This window comes from Schistocerca americana, chromosome 2 (genome assembly GCF_021461395.2).
Source record: "Schistocerca americana isolate TAMUIC-IGC-003095 chromosome 2, iqSchAmer2.1, whole genome shotgun sequence".
Lineage (NCBI taxonomy): Eukaryota > Metazoa > Arthropoda > Insecta > Orthoptera > Acrididae > Schistocerca > Schistocerca americana.
In genome coordinates, this window is record NC_060120.1 from 760,447,909 (window position 1) to 760,470,114 (window position 22,206).

General features: G+C 42.6%; 1 protein-coding gene across 3 annotated transcripts in view; it reads left to right on the forward strand.

Moving 5' to 3' along the window:
- The window catches only part of LOC124595045 (ATP-binding cassette sub-family A member 7-like), a 610,990-nt gene that overhangs the window by 462,664 nt on the left and 126,120 nt on the right, over window positions 1-22,206 (forward strand). For all 3 annotated transcript variants that reach the window (XR_006978174.1, XR_006978175.1, XM_047133608.1), the window contains exon 36: window positions 8,090-8,199. Coding sequence is in view for 1 of the 3 variants with exons in the window: in XM_047133608.1 (XP_046989564.1) it covers window positions 8,090-8,199 (110 nt within the window). In the remaining 2 variants the exon portion in view is untranslated. The remainder of the gene's footprint in view (window positions 1-8,089; window positions 8,200-22,206) is intronic.

Sequence of the window (22,206 nt, forward strand, 5' to 3'; positions counted from 1 at the left end):
AGGAGTTTTTTGTTCAGAATCACCACTAGTATCACCCCTCAAAGCATATACCTTTCCTCCTGACTCACCCTGTACACATAAAACACTTACACTTACAATCTCTTGAAAATCAATTCTCGAACTTGTAAACAGTTCCTGCAATAGACCAGGAATTGCTTCATTATTTACCTCAAAACAGATAAATGTACTAATTGACAGCACTACACAACAGTAACTACATAACGTCTACTATAGTTCTGTTATTATTATTATTATTATTAGACAGAAAAATAGCATTGGCAGCCTGAACTCTTCTAACTTCTCCCAGTTCAGATTAAGGAGTCCAACAGTCGGTTTACAGACAGTAAGTGTAGGGCACACATTTTAACTTGATTGGTTTTAAATTGGAGGGCAAAATGTGGGTGAAGCTAGTGTCACTAGGGAGAGGAGTGGTGCAGATGGAGCATATTTTGTAACAAGTGTCAACCTTCAATGTGGATAGTCAACTTTCTTTTCTGAGAATTAGTTGTAGGTAGGACTCATGATGCACCGGTAATTTCTCATCATCATTCATTCTAACACACACACACACACACACACACACACACACACACACATACACACATACACAAACTGAAGACAACACCTGAAAAAGAAATGTGGTTAGATTTATAGATGTGAAAGTTAGTTTTTGACTGTAATAACAGTGAAAATAAAAACAAGGAAATGTGTGGACTTGGAGCATGCTTTGTTATGTACATTGACTGCGAAAACTTAAACATAAAGAAGGTTGTTAAATGTAAGCAGTACTAATTGTCTCATTAACCATTAGCTCATGACCCAATAAAACACTCACTAAAACTAAATATCATTCACCTTTCATCATTTTAAAAATGTAAGTGTTCAAGGAAAATTCATTTTCTATTCTAGAGTGTAGTTAGGTACTGTAGTTGGTGATGGTGGGGTTCAGTTTAGTGAGAGGAGTGGTAGAGGGAGGGGGGGGGGGGGTTGGGTATACTAGCTAATATCTGATTACACTCAAGGGTACTGGTTTAAGAAAGGTTGGGAATTCCTACTCTTGTGCTACCCTGGCAAAATGCTGTGGGAGAAATTTGCTCCTGAGCATCTTGTTCGAATTTTATTTCCTCAGGTAGTCATCTTATTGAACACATATACAACATTATTATTTCATTACCTTTTACCCTCATCCTAAAGTTCCATGTCACATTTCTAACATCTCTTATTTTGTGATTGTGTGCACATAGTAGCATGTTTTAATTGGCTTCTAGTAATCAGCCTTTTGCTCTTATTGTTGAATTAAATGAACGCCTTAATCATTAAATAACTCCACATGAATTAATATCCTTGAGGTTGCGCATTTCGGCCATAACATGTGGCACTCAGAATAGGCCGATATGCTGGGTGTTCCACTTAACTGTGCCGCCTCAAATATTTCTGAAATGAAACAAAATGTGTAAAAAATCAATTGGCCAGGGATGCACATATGTCAGGGTGTGTATCCCCCCCCCCCTTTTTTTTTTACAGAAATGAAAACTAGATGTACAATTTAGTGACAAGATGTGTTTCTAGTGTCTTAAACAATTATTAGTGGCATATAGCCCACAAAAACTTCAAGTTTTGCATGGCATTCAGCATGGAAAATGCACTCAAAAATTACCAGTAATGTCACATCCTTGCGTTTGTGTCACCTTAACAGATGTTCAGAGTGCCCAACATTTGCATCAGCATGCTTGTGGAGATGGAGGATTGGGCTGGCCAGCTCACAGGACCTCACCATCCTATCCATCTATTTGGAAACATTATATCCACAACGTCCCTGGAAACACATGTGTTATGTGTAGGGTATTCATCATCCTGGAACTGCATTGATAGGTGCATTTCCAATCCTGTGTCCTCCATGAGAAGGAGGTAGAGTGTCTTGCAGAAATGATGCATATTGCCATCAAGTTAATGTTACCTTATAAAAATGGGGACCTACAAAACTGGTACCAGTCATGCTGCATCAAACTTAGACCCTTACTGTCACCGATGAGCAACCGTGCCAAGCTAATATGGATTTTGCAGGGACCCATAGTGCATGTTTTGAAAATTCACATGACCATGATTTGTGAAGGAAGCTTCATCCATAGACAGTGTATTACATAGGAAATCAGGATGATCTTGCAACTATTGAAGTGGAAAATGACGGAATTCAGTGCGGAATTCAAAGATATTCCCATGCAGTTCTTGGTGAAGTGATATATGATACGGATGAATCATGTACCTATGCAAAAATTCTCCACCCATTATTCTGGCTTATTCCAGAACTGGGTGCAAGGTGTCATATACTCACCTCAGGACTGTGTGCTACAGCAGTCAGAACAGTAGTTTTGTTGTCATTGTTAGTTGCTGTGTTTGTACGTTGATGCTTTCTGAGTGTCTAGCTGCATGTTGCCATGAAATTTTTGCAGATGGAGGAAACGGTATGATGTGAACTATGCCGTCAATCTGGGTAGCGATCATCATACACTGCCACAGCTTTGGTTGGACTTCCGTGACATTCGCCATACATTTCCTCTTGAATGGGCACCCATTTTGTAAAAGTGTCAACCACGGATAACATTCTCTTGTAACATTCCATTGTTGTTTTGCAACTGTGAGATGGTATCTATTCCTTCAGTATTGCTTCAGCTAACAATGTGACAACTTGTGCTGTCATGTGTTCAAGAGAACAGCAGAAATATAAAATAAACAGTAAGCCAGGCTAGAAAAAATTACTATCTGTGCAAGAAAATGATCCAAATTCCAAGCTAGCAGCTCAATCTCACAATGTTTGTGAGATAATTAGCAATCAAATAACCAGTCAGCTGAGATCTGATGCAACTGCACTGCTCACTGCTTCAAGTGGGTCATCATTGTGGGGTAACACCTGTACGCTCAACAGAGTGATATAATGGAACTTTATTTTATTATTGTTTAATTAAATATTGATTTAGTTGTTATATTGTAAGATTATTGTATCATTGTTGAGTTAAACTAAGATTAAACTACAATATTGCTCATAGATGCTTACCTTGGTAACATAAAAACAGCTGTTCTTTACATGTGTACAAAGTATGACGTGCACCCACTCTTGTTATAAATAATGGCATCCTTGCTCTAGGATTAACGTCTTATCTAGTTTTTCTTCATTACTGAAGCCTGCCAGATGAACAAGATGACCATAAATGTCACAAGCCACACGAACACAGGAAAAGCACTGTCCAAAATGTACATAAAATGCTTCATAGTGCAATTTCTTTTGACACTGACAGCAATACAACAACGCCGAGCAGGAGACACAAGTAGAATGAAAAGTGTAGGTTGAATGTTCATACTGATAGTGGCCAGTTTACAGCAGGCTGCAGGACAGTGCAGGCAAACCTCGCCCTGTGCATTATGGTAGAAATCACAGTGCCGTGCCCTCCTTCAAAGTCTAATATTTCAGAATGAGCAAGCTTTAGAACAGTGAAACCAAGTCTGCCATCACTAATTGAATTACTAAAACAGGACAAGCTCTGAAACTTCCTGGCAGATTAAAACTGTGTGCCCGACCGAGACTTGAACTCGGGACCTTTGCCTTTCGTGGGCAAGTGCTCTACCATCTGAGCTACCGAAGCACGACTCACGCCCGGTACTCACAGCTTTACTTCTGCCAGTATCTCGTCTCCTACCTTCCAAACTTTACAGAAGCTCTCTTCATATCAGCGGACACTCCGCTGCAGAGTGAAAATCTCATTCTGGAAACATCCCCCAGGCTGTAGCTAAGCCATGTCTCCGCAGTATCCTTTCTTTCAGGAGTGCTAGTTCTGCCAGGTTCGCAGGAGAGCTTCTGTAAAGTCTGGAAGGTAGGATACGAGATACTGGCAGAAGTAAAGCTGTGAGTACCGGGCGTGAGCCGTGCTTTGGTAGCTCAGATGGTAGAGCACTTGCCCGCGAAAGGCAAAGATCCCGAGTTCGAGTCTCGGTCGGGCACACAGTTTTAATCTGCCAGGAAGTTTCATATCAGCGCACACTCCGCTGCAGAGTGAAAATCTCGTTCAGGAGAAGCTCTGTTTCAAGGTGGAATTTGTTTTGGTAAAAACCATACAGATCCAAAGAAAAATCCTTTTGAAAATTTTGCTCTTCTCCAAAAAGCAGACCAGTCCTTATTATTTCTACAATAGCCAGACATGCAGCTGCACCTTCCTACAAGTTGGGAATTGAAAGCAGGAGTATTCCAATCTGTACAGTAGCATTGCTTTGCTTTCTTGGAGTAAGCAACCACATATTGTACAGAATCCAGAACAGTACTGTAATGTATGGGCAGTCTCCAAAAGAGAAAGGAATTTACCGTAAAAAATAGACCAAAAAAAAAATATGCCAGAGGCAGTTCTTCAGTTGACTGAATGTCATGTAAGACCCTTTAAAGCAAGACAATCACAATACTGTCCACATGATAACCCAAATCAAAAATACTTACCAGAAGATTTGACCATAAGTGATACGTGTCTTGAATTTTTACCCAAGTACATATCATTCTTCCTTGTAAAAGCCACTGGACAGAGCATAAAACTTTAAATGTACATTTTGGATATCCCAGGTCTGATACATGTACTATATGTGATTCATTGAAGAGCAGAATAAAAGCTGAGCAAAAAGATAGTGTGAAAAGTCAATTTGTAATACATTGCACACGAGAACAGCAGAAGCTTTTGTAAGCATGAAATAAAACTTTATTCTGAAAGTGAAACAAGGGCTCATTAACTGTATTTCATTTGATTATATGCTAAACTTCCCCCTGCTACATATTCAGTCAAATTCCATTGACTATATGCAAGGCAATTATGGTACAAATTGTTCGCAGTTCACAATCTGCAAATGTCTCAGTTTCAATTTACCACTCTCTTCAATGTGAAGGAAGGAAGGGTCTTAATGAAGTCACATCTGTGAACTACATAAATAAGACTCAGTTAGAAAATCAAAGAGATGAATTTCTCCGGCTTAGTGATGGGTGTCCTTGGCAGGAAAAAAAAATTGTAGTTCAGTCCTTGTACAGTGAAGTGCACATCTTCCAAGGTCTACAAAAGGGTCATATATTTGTTGTCAGTGTGAGGACACAGCTATTTACCAAATGATCAAGACACATAAGTGATAGGGCATGCAAAGCAGAAGACGAAGAGTGCAGAAATTCCTGCAACCTGGGTCAGGAGAATTGTTGAAGCCTGTGCATTACCTCTCCTATTCGAGCTGAAAAATAATGAATTTCATAGACATTAAACATACTACTGAGCCATTTTGTTTGAAAATGCCTAAACCTCCACCCAGACTGCAGCAGGTACAAATGATTCTCAGCGATGTAGAAGGCAGGTTTTGTGTCTCATTGCGAAACTCTTACTTTGGCCAGTAGAATAGGCATATCATTTTTGAGAGATATCCTACTATAGAATATACTACTGTGGATATACATCAGTTGTACAACAAGAATGCAGGTATTCAGCTAGCTGAAACTAGAGATTTTTGTAATTTGATGCAGTTCCTGGAAGGAAAAAAAGGAGCCATCTACAAAAACTCTGTTTATGATACCCCAGATGAAAGCTGGGATGAAGAGGAGGAGATGTAAGTTGACAATGATAATAACATTGATGAGTGTGAGGATGAATAACAACTAATAATGGGAGCAATGGAATAGCTAAACACAATAAATTAGCCAAGTGAAAAATATTGCAGCTTGTTTTTGTTAATTTTCAACAAATACCAGACAAGTCCAAAGAAAAAATGCTCCTTAAGAATTAACTATAGACTGTAAACTTCAAAACAAATATCTATGAAAAAGGTGTTCCTGTTTAACATGCTATGAATAACATTTGGACACTTTTTATCCTTCAGTTGAAATGGTGGAAAGGCCTTTTTTGGAAAAATGTGGTTATCTGTAAGTAAGTAGCAATGCCAGAAGACAGTATTGATTTGCAGAATGACGCGCAGAGGAGTGATGAATGGCGCAGGCTCTGGTAGCTAACACTGAACATAAATAAATGTAACATATTGAGCATACTTAGGAAAAGGTTGGTTATTTGGTTGGTTGATTTGGGGGAGGGGACCAATAAGTTCATCAGTCCCCTCGAATTAGGGAAGGATGCGGGAGGAAGTCAGTGATGCCCTTTCAAAGGAACCATACTAGTATTTGCCAAAAGCGGCTTAGGGAAATCACGGAATACCTAAATAAGGATGGCTGGATACAGGTTTCGACCATCATCCTTCAGAATCAAAGTCCAGTGTGGTAACCACTGCACCATCTCACTTGGTATGGGGAAAGAAATCTACTACTGTACAACTATACTATTGATGACAAATTTCTGGAATGGTATCTACTGTAAACTATCTAGGAGTATGCATACAGAATGATCTTAAGTGGAAGGACCATATAAAACAAACAGTAATAAAAGCAGATGCCGTACTCAGATTGATAGGAAGAATCCTAATTAAATGTGTTTCATCCATGAAGGAAATGGCTTAAAAAGCATTTGTTTGACTGATTATTGAGTACTGTTTATCAATCTGGAAATCCTATCAGGTAGGACTGATAGAAAAATAGCAAAGGTTCAACGAAGAATGGCATGTTTCAGCATATGATCATTTAGTTGACATGACAGCATTACAGAGATGCTCAACAAACTCCAGTGGCATATGGTACAATAGAGGCATTGTGCATCATGGAGAGGATTACTATTTAAAATTTGAGAGAAATTAGAACTAAATTAGAGGCTAACTGACAGTCATTCTTCCCACGCATCATTTTCGAATGGAACAGGGAGGGGGGGATCACTTAGAGGTACCAGAACTATCCTCCAACACATATTACATATTAGAGTCTTGTGTAGATGTAGATCAAGATCATAACAGCATTTGTACGTGTTTATTTCACTCGTACTACTCATTTCCTTACTTCAGTATTTCCTTACTTCAGTATTTCCTTACTTTAGGTTTGGCTCTCATCTTTTTTGACATGTTTCTATCTTTTAAATTTATCCCTTGTCTTTCAATTTCTGTTAGGAATATTCTGAAATTTGAAAGTGAGCTGTTAGCCCATTATTACTTCATAATCATTTCCTGCAACCTGTTATTCTCTTGATCTAGTTGCAACATTTGTCCACATTTTATTTCCTTTTCCTGCTTCCCATTTTCATCTTGATGATTAAATGTTAGGAAATTATTTAAGATATAATTACTTTTAAATTAGCATTTATATCAGTTTTGCACATGTTGATTCCCCTTTGGGAGTTTTTAATTAATGCTGCTTTCTGTCGGGAATACTGTTATCATTGAAATGTAACATTTATTTCAAAATAATAAATATTCAGAATATAACATTTCATTAATCAGTTTTGAGTTTAATTTTCTTCCTATGCTTTGTATTAGCATCCATCTGTCTTTCTACTATAAATAACTCAATTGTAGAATCCCCACAATCAGACCACCAAACTGTAGACAATATTAAACATACATAAACATGGGTAGATCACATAACTAATGATGAAGTATTGAATAGAATTGGGGAAAAGAGGAGTTTCTGGCACAACCTGATAAAAAGAAGGGACCGGTTAGTAGGACATGTTCTGAGGCATCAAGGGATCACAAATTTAGCATTGGAGGGCAGCGTGGAGGGCAAAAATCGTAGAGGGAGACCAAGCGATGAATACACTAAGCAGATTCAGAAGAATGTGGGTTGCAGTAAGTACTGGGAGATGAAGAAGCTTGCAAGGATAGGGTAGCTTCGAGAGCTGCATCAAACCAGTCTCAGGACTGAAGACCACAACAACAACAACAACAACAACAACAACAACTACTACTACTACTACTACTACTTGTCCCCTTTTCAATTACTTTGTGTATCATCTGTTATTTATTTAACTCAACTCTGCACTTGAAGAAAATGTTATCCCTTAACAGCTATAACAATCTTACCTAGTATTACACCACTTATCGTTCTAATGGGTCATTGTATTAAATCTTGTATATCTCCTTTGATATTAACTCTTTTAAAATAGTATTTATTGTACTAATCATTGTTTTAATTTTTTTCTCTTCAAAGGCCAATTACATGCTGTCCGCATTACTCTGCTTCCTCATATTTGTGAGCTTCAAAGAGGAGGCTTATATCTCAAATGCGTCGGCTCTTATTCTCTTGCTGTTTCTTTATGGGTAAGTAAATTTGATGATATATTCAGTGAATTTTCATCAAATTGTCCTGCATCTTATACTGGAAATTAATGACACTTTTTAATTAAAATTATTTATGACTGTGGGAACAAAAGAAACGTAAAATTTGTTGTTATAGCAGATAAAGTGTGGCATATAAAGACAACCACTCACCTATAGCAGACTGGTTTATGGTGCAAATGTAACAGAAGACAGTGTTCACTAGCTTTCAGGAACTGCTAATTTTTCTAGTATAAAATACAGACTCGCCACACGCAGCCAGAAGACACCAAAATGCACACTACTACATCCTCGGTGACACTGATAATTGTACTGAGAGCGATGGCCTGGGCTGGTGGATGTGGTGAGGGGGTAGGGAAGGAGGCATGAAACAAGGAGGGGGTAGCAGGGTAGTGGGAGACAGGATTGGAAGATGTACATCACTTAGCAGCTGCACAATAAGATGAAAGGAATTCTGAGGTGGTAGAACATCCACGATACAGTCACATTAATGTGACCACTGTCTGTGTTCAATGTCACCATGCAATAACCACTCACAGACGGAAGGTGGCAGCACTATCCAGGCAGGGCAGGGGCAGGCATATAAAGTGTGTGAGGGGGACATGTAAAGCAGTGCAGACATTGTCGTAATATGGTAACTGAGTGATTTATCTGATGTCCAAAAGGGCATGTTCATTGGGTTCCGAGCCAAGGGTGGAAGCACTTCAGAAAGGCTAAGTTTGTAAACAGTTCTTGTGCTGCCGTGCTTAAAGTAAACTGTGCATGGCAAAATGGCTCTATCCAAAACCGTCGCCAAGGCAACTTTAGTGCATCACAGGCCATGGATGACAGGGGTGAATGATGGGTGTGGAGCTGTGTATAGGTGAACAGACCAGCAGCTGTTGAGCAACTGACTGCCCAGCTGAACCAAGGGACTACAAACAGTACCTCCTCAATGACAGTTCAGAAAATGTTGCTGCATATGGTCCTCCATAGCAAGCAGCACATTCATGCACACATGCTGACTGCTGTTCATTGGTGACAAAGGCTAGAATTTGCATACCAGTACCGCAACTGGATGTCCCCTGGTTGGTGACACTTGGCCTTTCCAGGTGAATCACATTTCATGCTACATTGGACAGATAGCCATTGGCATGTACAGCATGAAGTGTCTGAAAGCGAACAACAGTCATCAGAATTGTCCAGACTAGAGAAGAGATCCTTATGATCTGAAGAATGTTTTCATGACATTCCCAGGGTGATCTCACCATTCTGAAAGATAGAATGGATCAACACAAGTATGCATCTATCCCCTACATGCAGTATGCGCCCTCGACATAATGGAAACTACCAGGACAATGTAATTTTGTCACACAGTTTCCAGTGTGTATGTGTGTGGCCCAAAGAGCACCAGGGTGTGTTTACTGTACACCCCTCACCACCAAACTCTTAGGAGCTACGTGGCTCCTCATATCTGTTGATACCTTCCAGAGCCTCAGTGACACTCTTCCTCGATGTCTCATAGCAGCCTGTGCTGCAAAAGGTGGTAATTGAGGCTTTTGACAGGTGGTTACATTAATGTGACCGGACAGTGTATAAGAGATATAGAAGAGGGATGGGGGAGAGAGGGTGGAGAGGAGGAAGGAGGGAGAGATGGGGGGGGGGGGGCTATACCTGCATTGGGGGGGGGGGGGGCGGGGAGAATGTTAGGAGAAGGCAGCAAAAGTGTTCATTGAGCCTGTACTTCCCACCTGGGACCATATCCATGATTGCCGGGCGAGCCTTCTACTCCTGCTAATTGTAATTGGCAAATCCATTTAGTGTTACATTCACATGAAAAACCTCTGTAGTTGAAGAAACAGTGACAATGGTTAATTTATTTTAAGGTTGTCCCTCTAATTATTGAATTTTTACAATAGTGTGTGAGGACACACATGAGAGTCAGTTGTTTATCTTGCAACTATTCTCAGATGTTATGAAATTTCCTCCTCCTCCACCCACAACACAGAAACACACTCGCATGTTTTAAGGGATCAATGCAGAGGCTTTGTCCTCTGAGATTCTGCAAACATGCCGACATGGTGGATAAATATTTTATATTGTGTAGCTGCTAATAAGCTTGGTACAGTGTTCACAAAACGAGCCACCGACCAGCACTTCTCTGTCACCTAGTGTCAACCAGGCCACAAAAAGCAAAGCTCAACCATATCCTTCATCAGGTTTTTGACTACCTCTCATTGAGCCCTGCGATAGGGGATATCCCACCCAAATCCCACACACATCACCCAAAGCAGTGTTCCAACACATACCTACCCTACAGAACATCATATTCCAGTCCTGCAGCCAATGCTGGACCACAAGGGTCATTCCCTTGTGGAGAACCCAGATGCAAGTCATGTCCCATATACCCACCCATCACCTCCTGCTGCAGACCAGTCACAGACATTTCTCACTCTACAAAAGCCAGGGCCACGTGGGAAAGAAGCAATGTTGTATATTAGCTATGCTGCAATTACTGTGCAGAATTATATGTGCTTGTGACAGGTAACCACTTTCTACATGCATGAATGAATGCATGAATGACTACTGTCATACTATGGCCAACCACAAACTTGACCATCCAGTTGCCGAACATGCTGCGCATCACAACACAAATGACATGAACAGCTGCTTCACTATGCATGACATTTGGATACTCCCTTCCCACACAAGTGTCTCTGAACTACTCAGGTGGAAATCGTTTCTCTATCACATTCTGCTTTCTCAAATTCTCCCTGGCCGAAACCTCTGCTTATCTCTTTCTCACCCACACCAGTTGATTCCACCACTCTTCCTCCCCCTCCTATGTGGACATCTCTCCCTCTCCCTCTGCCCTCTCTCTTTTTCCCTCCCCCTCCCCCCCCCCCCACCTCCCCCCTCCCATTCTCCCTTTCAAACCCTCTTTTCAGTCTCTCCTCCCTGTCTCCATATCCATATTCTTTTCTTTTCCTCCATTCCCTCTCCCTCTTTGTATGCCTTTTATATCTTCACCCCCCCCCCCCCCTTCCCCTTCCTAACTCATTTCGTCTTGTTGTACAGCTGCTTAGTCATCTATCTTTCCCATTCGTGTCTCACATTATCCCACTATCCCACCCTTGCCTTGTGCAACCTTCTCTACCACCTAGTCCCTCCCTACATCTATAGGCCCAAGCAACAGCTCTAAACAATCAGTGTTGCCACAAATGCTGCAGCCTGTGTTTGAGTGTCTGTGTGATTGTGTGTGTGTGTGTGTGTGTGTGTGTGTGTGTGTGAATGTACACATTTTTATTTTGTTAATAGGTGTAATTTTCAGCAACTGTAGTACATATTTTTTAGAATGAAATTCAGTCGTCAGTTGCAAATATATTTTTACTGTGCTTTATACTAACTAATTTTTTGTGGTATACTTCTTACACTTCACATAAATGTATAGTAAAGGTCTAAAGATTTATAATATCCATAATTTTATAATATTCTGAAGATGACAAATTAATTTGTCAAAACTGGTAAAGGGTAAGAAAAATATATTTACAACTGACTGAAAAAGGTGTGTATTTTTTTACTAGAAACTGAAGCCATATCTCGATAGCTCGAAAGCTAGTGAAGACTGCCATCATTCTGTTTCACTGTCAGTTGTGAGTGAGATGGTGACTGTGAGCACAAGGTTTTCTGCGTTCTTGAGTTTGCTGTTGTGTGTGTGGGATGAGTTTGGCTACCAAGATGGTGTTTGCCATGCAGCCAACGGTGGCCACATTGAACATTTATGACATTTACCACATTTCTAGTTATTAAAAACTAATTAATTACGAATTATTAAATGTATTAAAATGATATCAAACATTATGGCGAACAAACACTTTGGAGCTTCCTCTTTTCATTAGTATAAAGCTTGTTCAGTTCGGACTTGTACTTGAATAAATATGAAGTTTTGAAAAGTGGTCCATCATTTAGAATAACCCTGTGTATTAAGATGTACTATACCTGCTGCAGAGATCATAGAACTGAGTGGTAAGTTAAGATGGAGTGAGAGAAATGAGAAGTGACTGAATACTGCAGTTATGAGGTAAGAGAAATGTGGAAAAGAGGAAGGGGTAAAACCAAGGAGGCAGAGAGAGAGAGGGGTGAGGGGGGTGAGGGAGACCAGGGGTGAGAGGGGGTATACAATGTGGTTATTCGAAAGCAGAGAGAATGTATTGAGCAATGCATGAGCTGTTTGTAGGTACATGTTTGAAGTCTCGGTACACGTTGAAGTCGTGCAGTACCTTAGCACATTGTTAGAGGAGCTTAAAAGAAATGGTGGTGATTCAGTTTCTTCATGTGAAAGGTATCGAAGCTGCACAGTTTTAAAATTCTAAAATGTGTAGAGTTGATGGAAAGTGTATGTCACCAATGGATTTATCATGGGGCACAGTGGTTAGAGGGCACAGATGCTTCTGTTTTGTCCAAGAAGTTTGAATGATGAAAAATGAAATGGCAGACCATTGGTGTGTATAGCATTAGAAATGGACGTTTTGGCATGCAAGGCATTTAGCAGAAAAAATGAAAATCGCCCATGACAGGATTTCAACATTTTGAACGTGACGAAGGTTACTGCCCGCTGGCTTCCACCACTGCTTACACTCACTCAGAAAGCTCAGCAGAATGAGGCTGCAGCAGAAATAATGTGGCTGTGTCAGGCTAATCTGGGTGATTTCTTTAGGTGTGTAATCATCATGAATGAGTGCTGTGTGTGTCACTATGACCTCAGGTACAAAGCATGCAGTTCACGAGTGCTGAAAAAGGCAGAGGCTGTACCAGCATCAGAAGAGGTTATGCTATATAGTTTTTGGGACTGCCATGGTTTGTTGCTAGCAGTTTATACTTATAAGGGACAAATGGTCACATGAAAATACTACTGAAATCTTCTGTAGAAGTTGTGGGAGGTTGTCAGAAGGGTTTTGATTCATGACAACACACCAGCTTTTTTTGTAGAAAACAAAGTCGGAGATGTTGTGCCTTTGAATTATCAAATTTTCCTCACTTCGCATATTCTCCTGACATGGCACCCAATAATTTCCTCTTTCCCTAGCTGAAGAAACTTTTGCGTGGCAGGAATTTCCAGAATGATGGCAGAGTGTACCCACTGAGTATTGATACACGCCTTTCCAGTTTCAACCTATTTATGTTCTGAGAATGGGTAAGTGTAAATAGTTCTTTGACTTCTACAAGAACAACATGTACTATTTGTATTAATTTGTATAATTAATACTATGAATGATTATATATAAAAACAAAGATGAGGTGACTTACCGAACAAAAACGCTGGCAGGTCGATAGACACACAAACAAACACAAACATACACACAAAATTCAAGCTTTCGCAACAAATTGTTGCCTCATCAGGAAAGAGGGAAGGAGAGGGGAAGACGAAAGGAAGTGGGTTTTAAAGGAGAGGGTAAGGAGTCATTCCAATCCCGGGAGCGGAAAGACTTACCTTAGGGGGAAAAAAGGACAGGTATACACTCGCACACACGCACATATCCATCCACACATACAGACACAAGCAGACATATTTAAAGACAAAGAGTTTGGGCAGAGATGTCAGTCGAGGCAGAAGTGTAGAGGCAAAGAAGTTGTTGAAAGACAGGTGAGGTATGAGTGGCGGCAACTTGAAATTAGCGGAGATTGAGGCCTGGCGGATGACGAGAAGAGAGGATGTACTGAAGGGCAAGTTCCCATCTCCGGAGTTCGGATAGGTTGGTGTTGGTGGGAAGTATCCAGATAACCCGGACGGTGTAACACTGTGCCAAGATGTGCTGGCCGTGCACCAAGGCATGTTTAGCCACAGGGTGATCCTCATTACCAACAAACACTGTCTGCCTGTGTCCATTCATGCGAATGGACAGTTTGTTGCTGGTCATTCCCACATAGAATGCGTCACAGTGTAGGCAGGTCAGTTGGTAAATCACGTGGGTGCTTTCACACGTGGCTCTGCCTTTGATCGTGTACACCTTCCGGGTTACAGGACTGGAGTAGGTGGTGGTGGGAGGGTGCATGGGACAGGTTTTGCATCGGGGGCGGTTACAAGGATAGGAGCCAGAGGGTAGGGAAGGTGGTTTGGGGATTTCATAGGGATGAACTAACAGGTTACGAAGGTTAGGTGGACGGCGGAATGACACTCTTGGCGGAGTGGGGAGGATTTCATGAAGGATGGATCTCATTTCAGGGCAGGATTTGAGGAAGTCGTATCCCTGCTGGAGAGCCACATTCAGAGTCTGGTCCAGTCCCGGAAAGTATCCTGTCACAAGTGGGGCACTTTTGTGGTTCTTCTGTGGGGGATTCTGGGTTTGAGGGGACGAGGAAGTGGCTCTGGTTATTTGCTTCTGTACCAGGTCGGGAGGGTAGTTGCGGGATGCGAAAGCTGTTTTCAGGTTGTTGGTGTAATGATTCAGGGATTCAGGACTGGAGCAGATTCGTTTGCCACGAAGACCTAGGCTGTAGGGAAGGGACCGTTTGATGTGGAATGGGTGGCAGCTGTCATAATGGAGGTACTGTTGCTTGTTGGTGGGTTTGATGTGGACGGACGTGTGAAGTTGGCCATTGGACAGGTGGAGGTCAACGTCAAGGAAAGTGGCATGGGATTTGGAGTAGGACCAGGTGAAACTGATGGAACCAAAGGAGTTGAGGTTGGAGAGGAAATTCTGGAGTTCTTCTTCACTGTGAGTCCAGATCATGAAGATGTCATCAATAAATCTGTACCAAACTTTGGGTTGGCAGACTTGGGTAACCAAGAAGGCTTCCTCTAAGTGACCCATGAATAGGTTGGCGTACGAGGGGGCCATCCTGGTACCCATGGCTGTTCCCTTTAATTGTTGGTATGTCTGGCCTTCAAAAGTGAAGAAGTTGTGGGTCAGGATGAAGCTGGCTAAGGTGATGAGGAAAGAGGTTTTAGGTAGGGTGGCAGGTGATCGGCGTGAAAGGAAATGCTCCATCGCAGCGAGGCCCTGGACATGCGGAATATTTGTGTATAAGGACGTGGCATCAATGGTTACAAGGATGGTTTCCGGGGGTAACAGATTGGGTAAGGATTCCAGGCGTTCAAGGAAGTGGTTGGTGTCCTTGATGAAGGATGGGAGACTGCATGTAATGGGTTGAAGGTGTTGATCTACGTAGGCAGAGATACGTTCTGTGGGGGCTTGGTAACCAGCTACAATGGGGCGGCCGGGATGATTGGGTTTGTGGATTTTAGGAAGAAGGTAGAAGGTAGGGGTGCGGGGTGTCGGTGGGGTCAGGAGGTTGATGGAGTCAGGTGAAAGGTTTTGCAGGGGGCCTAAGGTTCTGAGGATTCCTTGAAGCTCCGCCTGGACATCGGGAATGGGGTTACCTTGGCAAACTTTGTATGTGGTGTTGTCTGAAAGCTGACGCAGTCCCTCAGCCACATACTCCCGACGATCAAGTACCACAGTCGTGGAACCCTTGTCCGCCGGAAGAATGACGATGGATCGGTCAGCCTTCAGATCACGGATAGCCTGGGCTTCAGCAGTGGTGATGTTGGGTGTAGGATTAAGGTTTTTTAAGAAGGATTGAGATGCAAGGCTGGAAGTCAGAAATTCCTGGAAGGTTTGGAGAGGGTGATTTTGAGGAAGAGGAGGTGGGTCCCGCTGTGACGGAGGACGGAACTGTTCCAGGCAGGGTTCAATTTGGATGGTGTCTTGAGGAGTCGGATCATCAGGAGTAGGATTAGGATCATTTTTCTTCGTGGCAAAGTGATACTTCCAGCAGAGAGTACGAGTGTAGGACAGTAAATCTTTGACGAGGGCTGTTTGGTTGAATCTGGGAGTGGGGCTGAAGGTGAGGCCTTTGGATAGGACAGAGGTTTCGGATTGGGAGAGAGGTTTGGAGGAAAGGTTAACTACTGAATTAGGGTGTTGTAGTTCCAGATTGTGTTGATCGGAATTTTGAGGTTTTGGAGGGAGTGGAGCTGGAAGTGGGAGATTGAGTAGATGGGAGAGACTGGGTTTGTGTGCAATGAGAGGAGGTTGAGGTTTGCTGGAAAGGTTGTGAAGGGTGAGTGAGTTGCCTTTCCGGAGGTGGGAAACCAGGAGATTGGATAGTTTTTTGAGGTGGAGGGTGGCATGCTGTTCTAATTTACAGTTGGCCTGTAGGAGGATGCTCTGGACAGCCGGTGTGGATGTGGGAGAGGAAAGATTAAGGACTTTTATTAAGGATAGGAGTTGACGGGTGTGTTCATTGGCTGAGTTGATGTGTAGGTGAAGGATTAGGTGGGTGAGGGCAATGGATTGTTCAGTTTGGAACTGGTATAGGGACTGATGGAAGGAAGGGTTGCAGCCAGAGATGGGAACTTTAAGTGTGAGGCCTTTGGGGGTGATGCCAAATGTCAGACAAGCCTGAGAAAATAGAATATGGGAGTGTAATCTGGCTAGGGCGAAGGCATGTTTGCGGAGGGAATGTAAATAAAACTTAATGGGGTCATTGTGGGGGTGTTGTGAGGGTGACATGGTATTAGAAGGTGGAAAGTATTAACATGAGGTGAAATGAAAATGAAAATAAAAATATATGGGGAGAGATAAAGGTGAAACGGAAAGAAACAGGAGATCTGGAATGAAAAAAGGCGAAAAGGTGTTGGTTACAGCTGGGCTATGTTGGACTTGGGTTGGTAGACAACGATGTGTATAAAGGTTAGGTGGTTGTGTTGCCGCCAAAACACGTTAAAGGACGCAGAAATTCGGGAAAATTTCGAAAAAACTGCGTGTAGTATATTAAAAGGAGTGGTATTGTGGTGGCAGATTATGAAAATGAGACTAACAATTGTCTGACGAAGAAATAATCGCGTTAAAACCTGTGGGAAGCGGCTAAAAATGATCAGTGGTGTGGGAAAAACGGAAATGGCAATAAAGCGAAAGTTATTAGAACTGGCCGAAATGGTTGTTTAAAAGGTGAAAGGAGCTGTTTGTGAACTAGAAACGGTGGATATTTTAGCGGCGGTAGTGCTGAAAGCGGCAAAAAATTTTTTTGGTTATGGTTTGGAAGTGGGTTACGCATTATTGAGTATATATATAGGCGGGATAAAATAGTATAGCAGATTACGGTAAAAAGGAGAAGGTGAATACAAAGTGAAACTACAAGCAAAAACAGAAAGAGGAAAATAAGACGACAGAAAAGATTTCGAAATGCAACAGTGACAATAACAAACGTAATTGTTGGATTCAAATTAATGATATCAATATAATGGAAGGAAACATTATATTGATATCATTAATTTGAATCCAACAATTACGTTTGTTATTGTCACTGTTGCATTTCGAAATCTTTTCTGTCGTCTTATTTTCCTCTTTCTGTTTTTGCCAGTAGTTTCACTTTGTATTCACCTTCTCCTTTTTACCGTAATCTGCTATACTATTTTATCCCGCCTATATATATACTCAATAATGCGTAACCCACTTCCAAACCATAACCAAAAAAATTTTTTGCCGCTTTCAGCACTACCGCCGCTATAATATCCACCGTTTCTAGTTCACAAACAGCTCCTTTCACCTTTTAAACAACCATTTCGGCCAGTTCTAATAACTTTCGCTTTATTGCCATTTCCGTTTTTCCCACACCACTGATCATTTTTAGCCGCTTCCCACAGGTTTTAACGCGATTATTTCTTCGTCAGACAATTGTTAGTCTCATTTTCATAATCTGCCACCACAATACCACTCCTTTTAATATACTACACGCAGTTTTTTCGAAATTTTCCCGAATTTCTGCGTCCTTTAACGTGTTTTGGCGGCAACACAACCACCTAACCTTTATACACATCGTTGTCTACCAACCCAAGTCCAACATAGCCCAGCTGTAACCAACACCTTTTCGCCTTTTTTCATTCCAGATCTCCTGTTTCTTTCCGTTTCACCTTTATCTCTCCCCATATATTTTTATTTTCATTTTCATTTCACCTCATGTTAATACTTTCCACCTTCTAATACCATGTCACCCTCACAACACCCCCACAATGACCCCATTAAGTTTTATTTACATTCCCTCCGCAAACATGCCTTCGCCCTAGCCAGATTACACTCCCATATTCTATTTTCTCAGGCTTGTCTGACATTTGGCATCACCCCCAAAGGCCTCACACTTAAAGTTCCCATCTCTGGCTGCAACCCTTCCTTCCATCAGTCCCTATACCAGTTCCAAACTGAACAATCCATTGCCCTCACCCACCTAATCCTTCACCTACACATCAACTCAGCCAATGAACACACCCGTCAACTCCTATCCTTAATAAAAGTCCTTAATCTTTCCTCTCCCACATCCACACCGGCTGTCCAGAGCATCCTCCTACAGGCCAACCGTAAATTAGAACAGCATGCCACCCTCCACCTCAAAAAACTATCCAATCTCCTGGTTTCCCACCTCCGGAAAGGCAACTCACTCACCCTTCACAACCTTTCCAGCAAACCTCAACCTCCTCTCATTGCACACAAACCCAGTCTCTCCCATCTACTCAATCTCCCACTTCCAGCTCCACTCCCTCCAAAACCTCAAAATTCCGATCAACACAATCTGGAACTACAACACCCTAATTCAGTAGTTAACCTTTCCTCCAAACCTCTCTCCCAATCCGAAACCTCTGTCCTATCCAAAGGCCTCACCTTCAGCCCCACTCCCAGATTCAACCAAACAGCCCTCGTCAAAGATTTACTGTCCTACACTCGTACTCTCTGCTGGAAGTATCACTTTGCCACGAAGAAAAATGATCCTAATCCTACTCCTGATGATCCGACTCCTCAAGACACCATCCAAATTGAACCCTGCCTGGAACAGTTCCGTCCTCCGTCACAGCGGGACCCACCTCCTCTTCCTCAAAATCACCCTCTCCAAACCTTCCAGGAATTTCTGACTTCCAGCCTTGCATCTCAATCCTTCTTAAAAAACCTTAATCCTACACCCAACATCACCACTGCTGAAGCCCAGGCTATCCGTGATCTGAAGGCTGACCGATCCATCGTCATTCTTCCGGCGGACAAGGGTTCCACGACCGTGGTACTTGATCGTCGGGAGTATGTGGCTGAGGGACTGCGTCAGCTTTCAGACAACACCACATACAAAGTTTGCCAAGGTAACCCCATTCCCGATGTCCAGGCGGAGCTTCAAGGAATCCTCAGAACCTTAGGCCCCCTGCAAAACCTTTCACCTGACTCCATCAACCTCCTGACCCCACCGACACCCCGCACCCCTACCTTCTACCTTCCTCCTAAACTTCACAAACCCAATCATCCCGGCCGCCCCATTGTAGCTGGTTACCAAGCCCCCACAGAACGTATCTCTGCCTACGTAGATCAACACCTTCAACCCATTACATGCAGTCTCCCATCCTTCATCAAGGACACCAACCACTTCCTTGAACGCCTGGAATCCTTACCCAATCTGTTACCCCCGGAAACCATCCTTGTAACCATTGATGCCACGTCCTTATACACAAATATTCCGCATGTCCAGGGCCTCGCTGCGATGGAGCATTTCCTTTCACGCCGATCACCTGCCACCCTACCTAAAACCTCTTTCCTCATCACCTTAGCCAGCTTCATCCTGACCCACAACTTCTTCACTTTTGAAGGCCAGACATACCAACAATTAAAGGGAACAGCCATGGGTACCAGGATGGCCCCCTCGTACGCCAACCTATTCATGGGTCACTTAGAGGAAGCCTTCTTGGTTACCCAAGTCTGCCAACCCAAAGTTTGGTACAGATTTATTGATGACATCTTCATGATCTGGACTCACAGTGAAGAAGAACTCCAGAATTTCCTCTCCAACCTCAACTCCTTTGGTTCCATCAGTTTCACCTGGTCCTACTCCAAATCCCATGCCACTTTCCTTGACGTTGACCTCCACCTGTCCAATGGCCAACTTCACACGTCCGTCCACATCAAACCCACCAACAAGCAACAGTACCTCCATTATGACAGCTGCCACCCATTCCACATCAAACGGTCCCTTCCCTACAGCCTAGGTCTTCGTGGCAAACGAATCTGCTCCAGTCCTGAATCCCTGAATCATTACACCAACAACCTGAAAACAGCTTTCGCATCCCGCAACTACCCTCCCGACCTGGTACAGAAGCAAATAACCAGAGCCACTTCCTCGTCCCCTCAAACCCAGAATCCCCCACAGAAGAACCACAAAAGTGCCCCACTTGTGACAGGATACTTTCCGGGACTGGACCAGACTCTGAATGTGGCTCTCCAGCAGGGATACGACTTCCTCAAATCCTGCCCTGAAATGAGATCCATCCTTCATGAAATCCTCCCCACTCCGCCAAGAGTGTCATTCCGCCGTCCACCTAACCTTCGTAACCTGTTAGTTCATCCCTATGAAATCCCCAAACCACCTTCCCTACCCTCTGGCTCCTATCCTTGTAACCGCCCCCGATGCAAAACCTGTCCCATGCACCCTCCCACCACCACCTACTCCAGTCCTGTAACCCGGAAGGTGTACACGATCAAAGGCAGAGCCACGTGTGAAAGCACCCACGTGATTTACCAACTGACCTGCCTACACTGTGACGCATTCTATGTGGGAATGACCAGCAACAAACTGTCCATTCGCATGAATGGACACAGGCAGACAGTGTTTGTTGGTAATGAGGATCACCCTGTGGCTAAACATGCCTTGGTGCACGGCCAGCACATCTTGGCACAGTGTTACACCGTCCGGGTTATCTGGATACTTCCCACCAACACCAACCTATCCGAACTCCGGAGATGGGAACTTGCCCTTCAGTACATCCTCTCTTCTCGTCATCCGCCAGGCCTCAATCTCCGCTAATTTCAAGTTGCCGCCACTCATACCTCACCTGTCTTTCAACAACTTCTTTGCCTCTACACTTCTGCCTCGACTGACATCTCTGCCCAAACTCTTTGTCTTTAAATATGTCTGCTTGTGTCTGTATGTGTGGATGGATATGTGCGTGTGTGCGAGTGTATACCTGTCCTTTTTTCCCCCTAAGGTAAGTCTTTCCGCTCCCGGGATTGGAATGACTCCTTACCCTCTCCTTTAAAACCCACTTCCTTTCGTCTTCCCCTCTCCTTCCCTCTTTCCTGATGAGGCAACAATTTGTTGCGAAAGCTTGAATTTTGTGTGTATGTTTGTGTTTGTTTGTGTGTCTATCGACCTGCCAGCGTTTTTGTTCGGTAAGTCACCTCATCTTTGTTTTTATATATAATTTTTCCCACGTGGAATGTTTCCTTCCATTATATTAATACTATGAATGTAGTCACAAATGTACAATCTGTGGGAGCAATGAGACAAATAAAGTAATTTAGTTTTTTTTACCTACAAGATTACTGAACAAGTCTTGATTAATTAAAAAAGTATCCACAAGAATCTCGCTAATCTGGCCATTCCTTGCACCTGTGTGTGCCAGATTAGTGGAAGTGCCGCATTATTGAGAATGTCTGAAATTTAATTTAGGCACATAGGGACTATACCTTATAAAATCCAAAGCTACATTCATTTTCATAGAAAACTTAGTTCATGAATGTGAATGTGTACAGTAGTATCACTCACTATGAAACACATCCCGAATTTTTAGTTGTCGCAACAATGATACACAATGCCGGCATTCAACCACTTTACAAGCATCACATCAGTGCTGCATGTATGTGGTTGATGAATGATGTATTCGAGGAAGATGCAGCATCAGCAGTCTGCGAAATCTTCATCCTATCTCTTCCTGTGACCTCTCCTTCATCACTTTGATCATTACTTTTCTACACACTTTTGATTATGTCTCCATGTGTTAAAATTTTTCTATTTCCCAGTTTTCCTCATTCAGTCACTTAGCAACATATTCTTTATCAATTTCTCCTCCTCCTGGAATGTACAACATTGCTTAACATTGTAATTAACTGACAACATTGTCACACTCAATAATTCGTTGTTGTGTGCATAATTTCTGCTTGACTGCCCAGAGGCCGGACTGCTGAGGGTCAGATTAGTGAG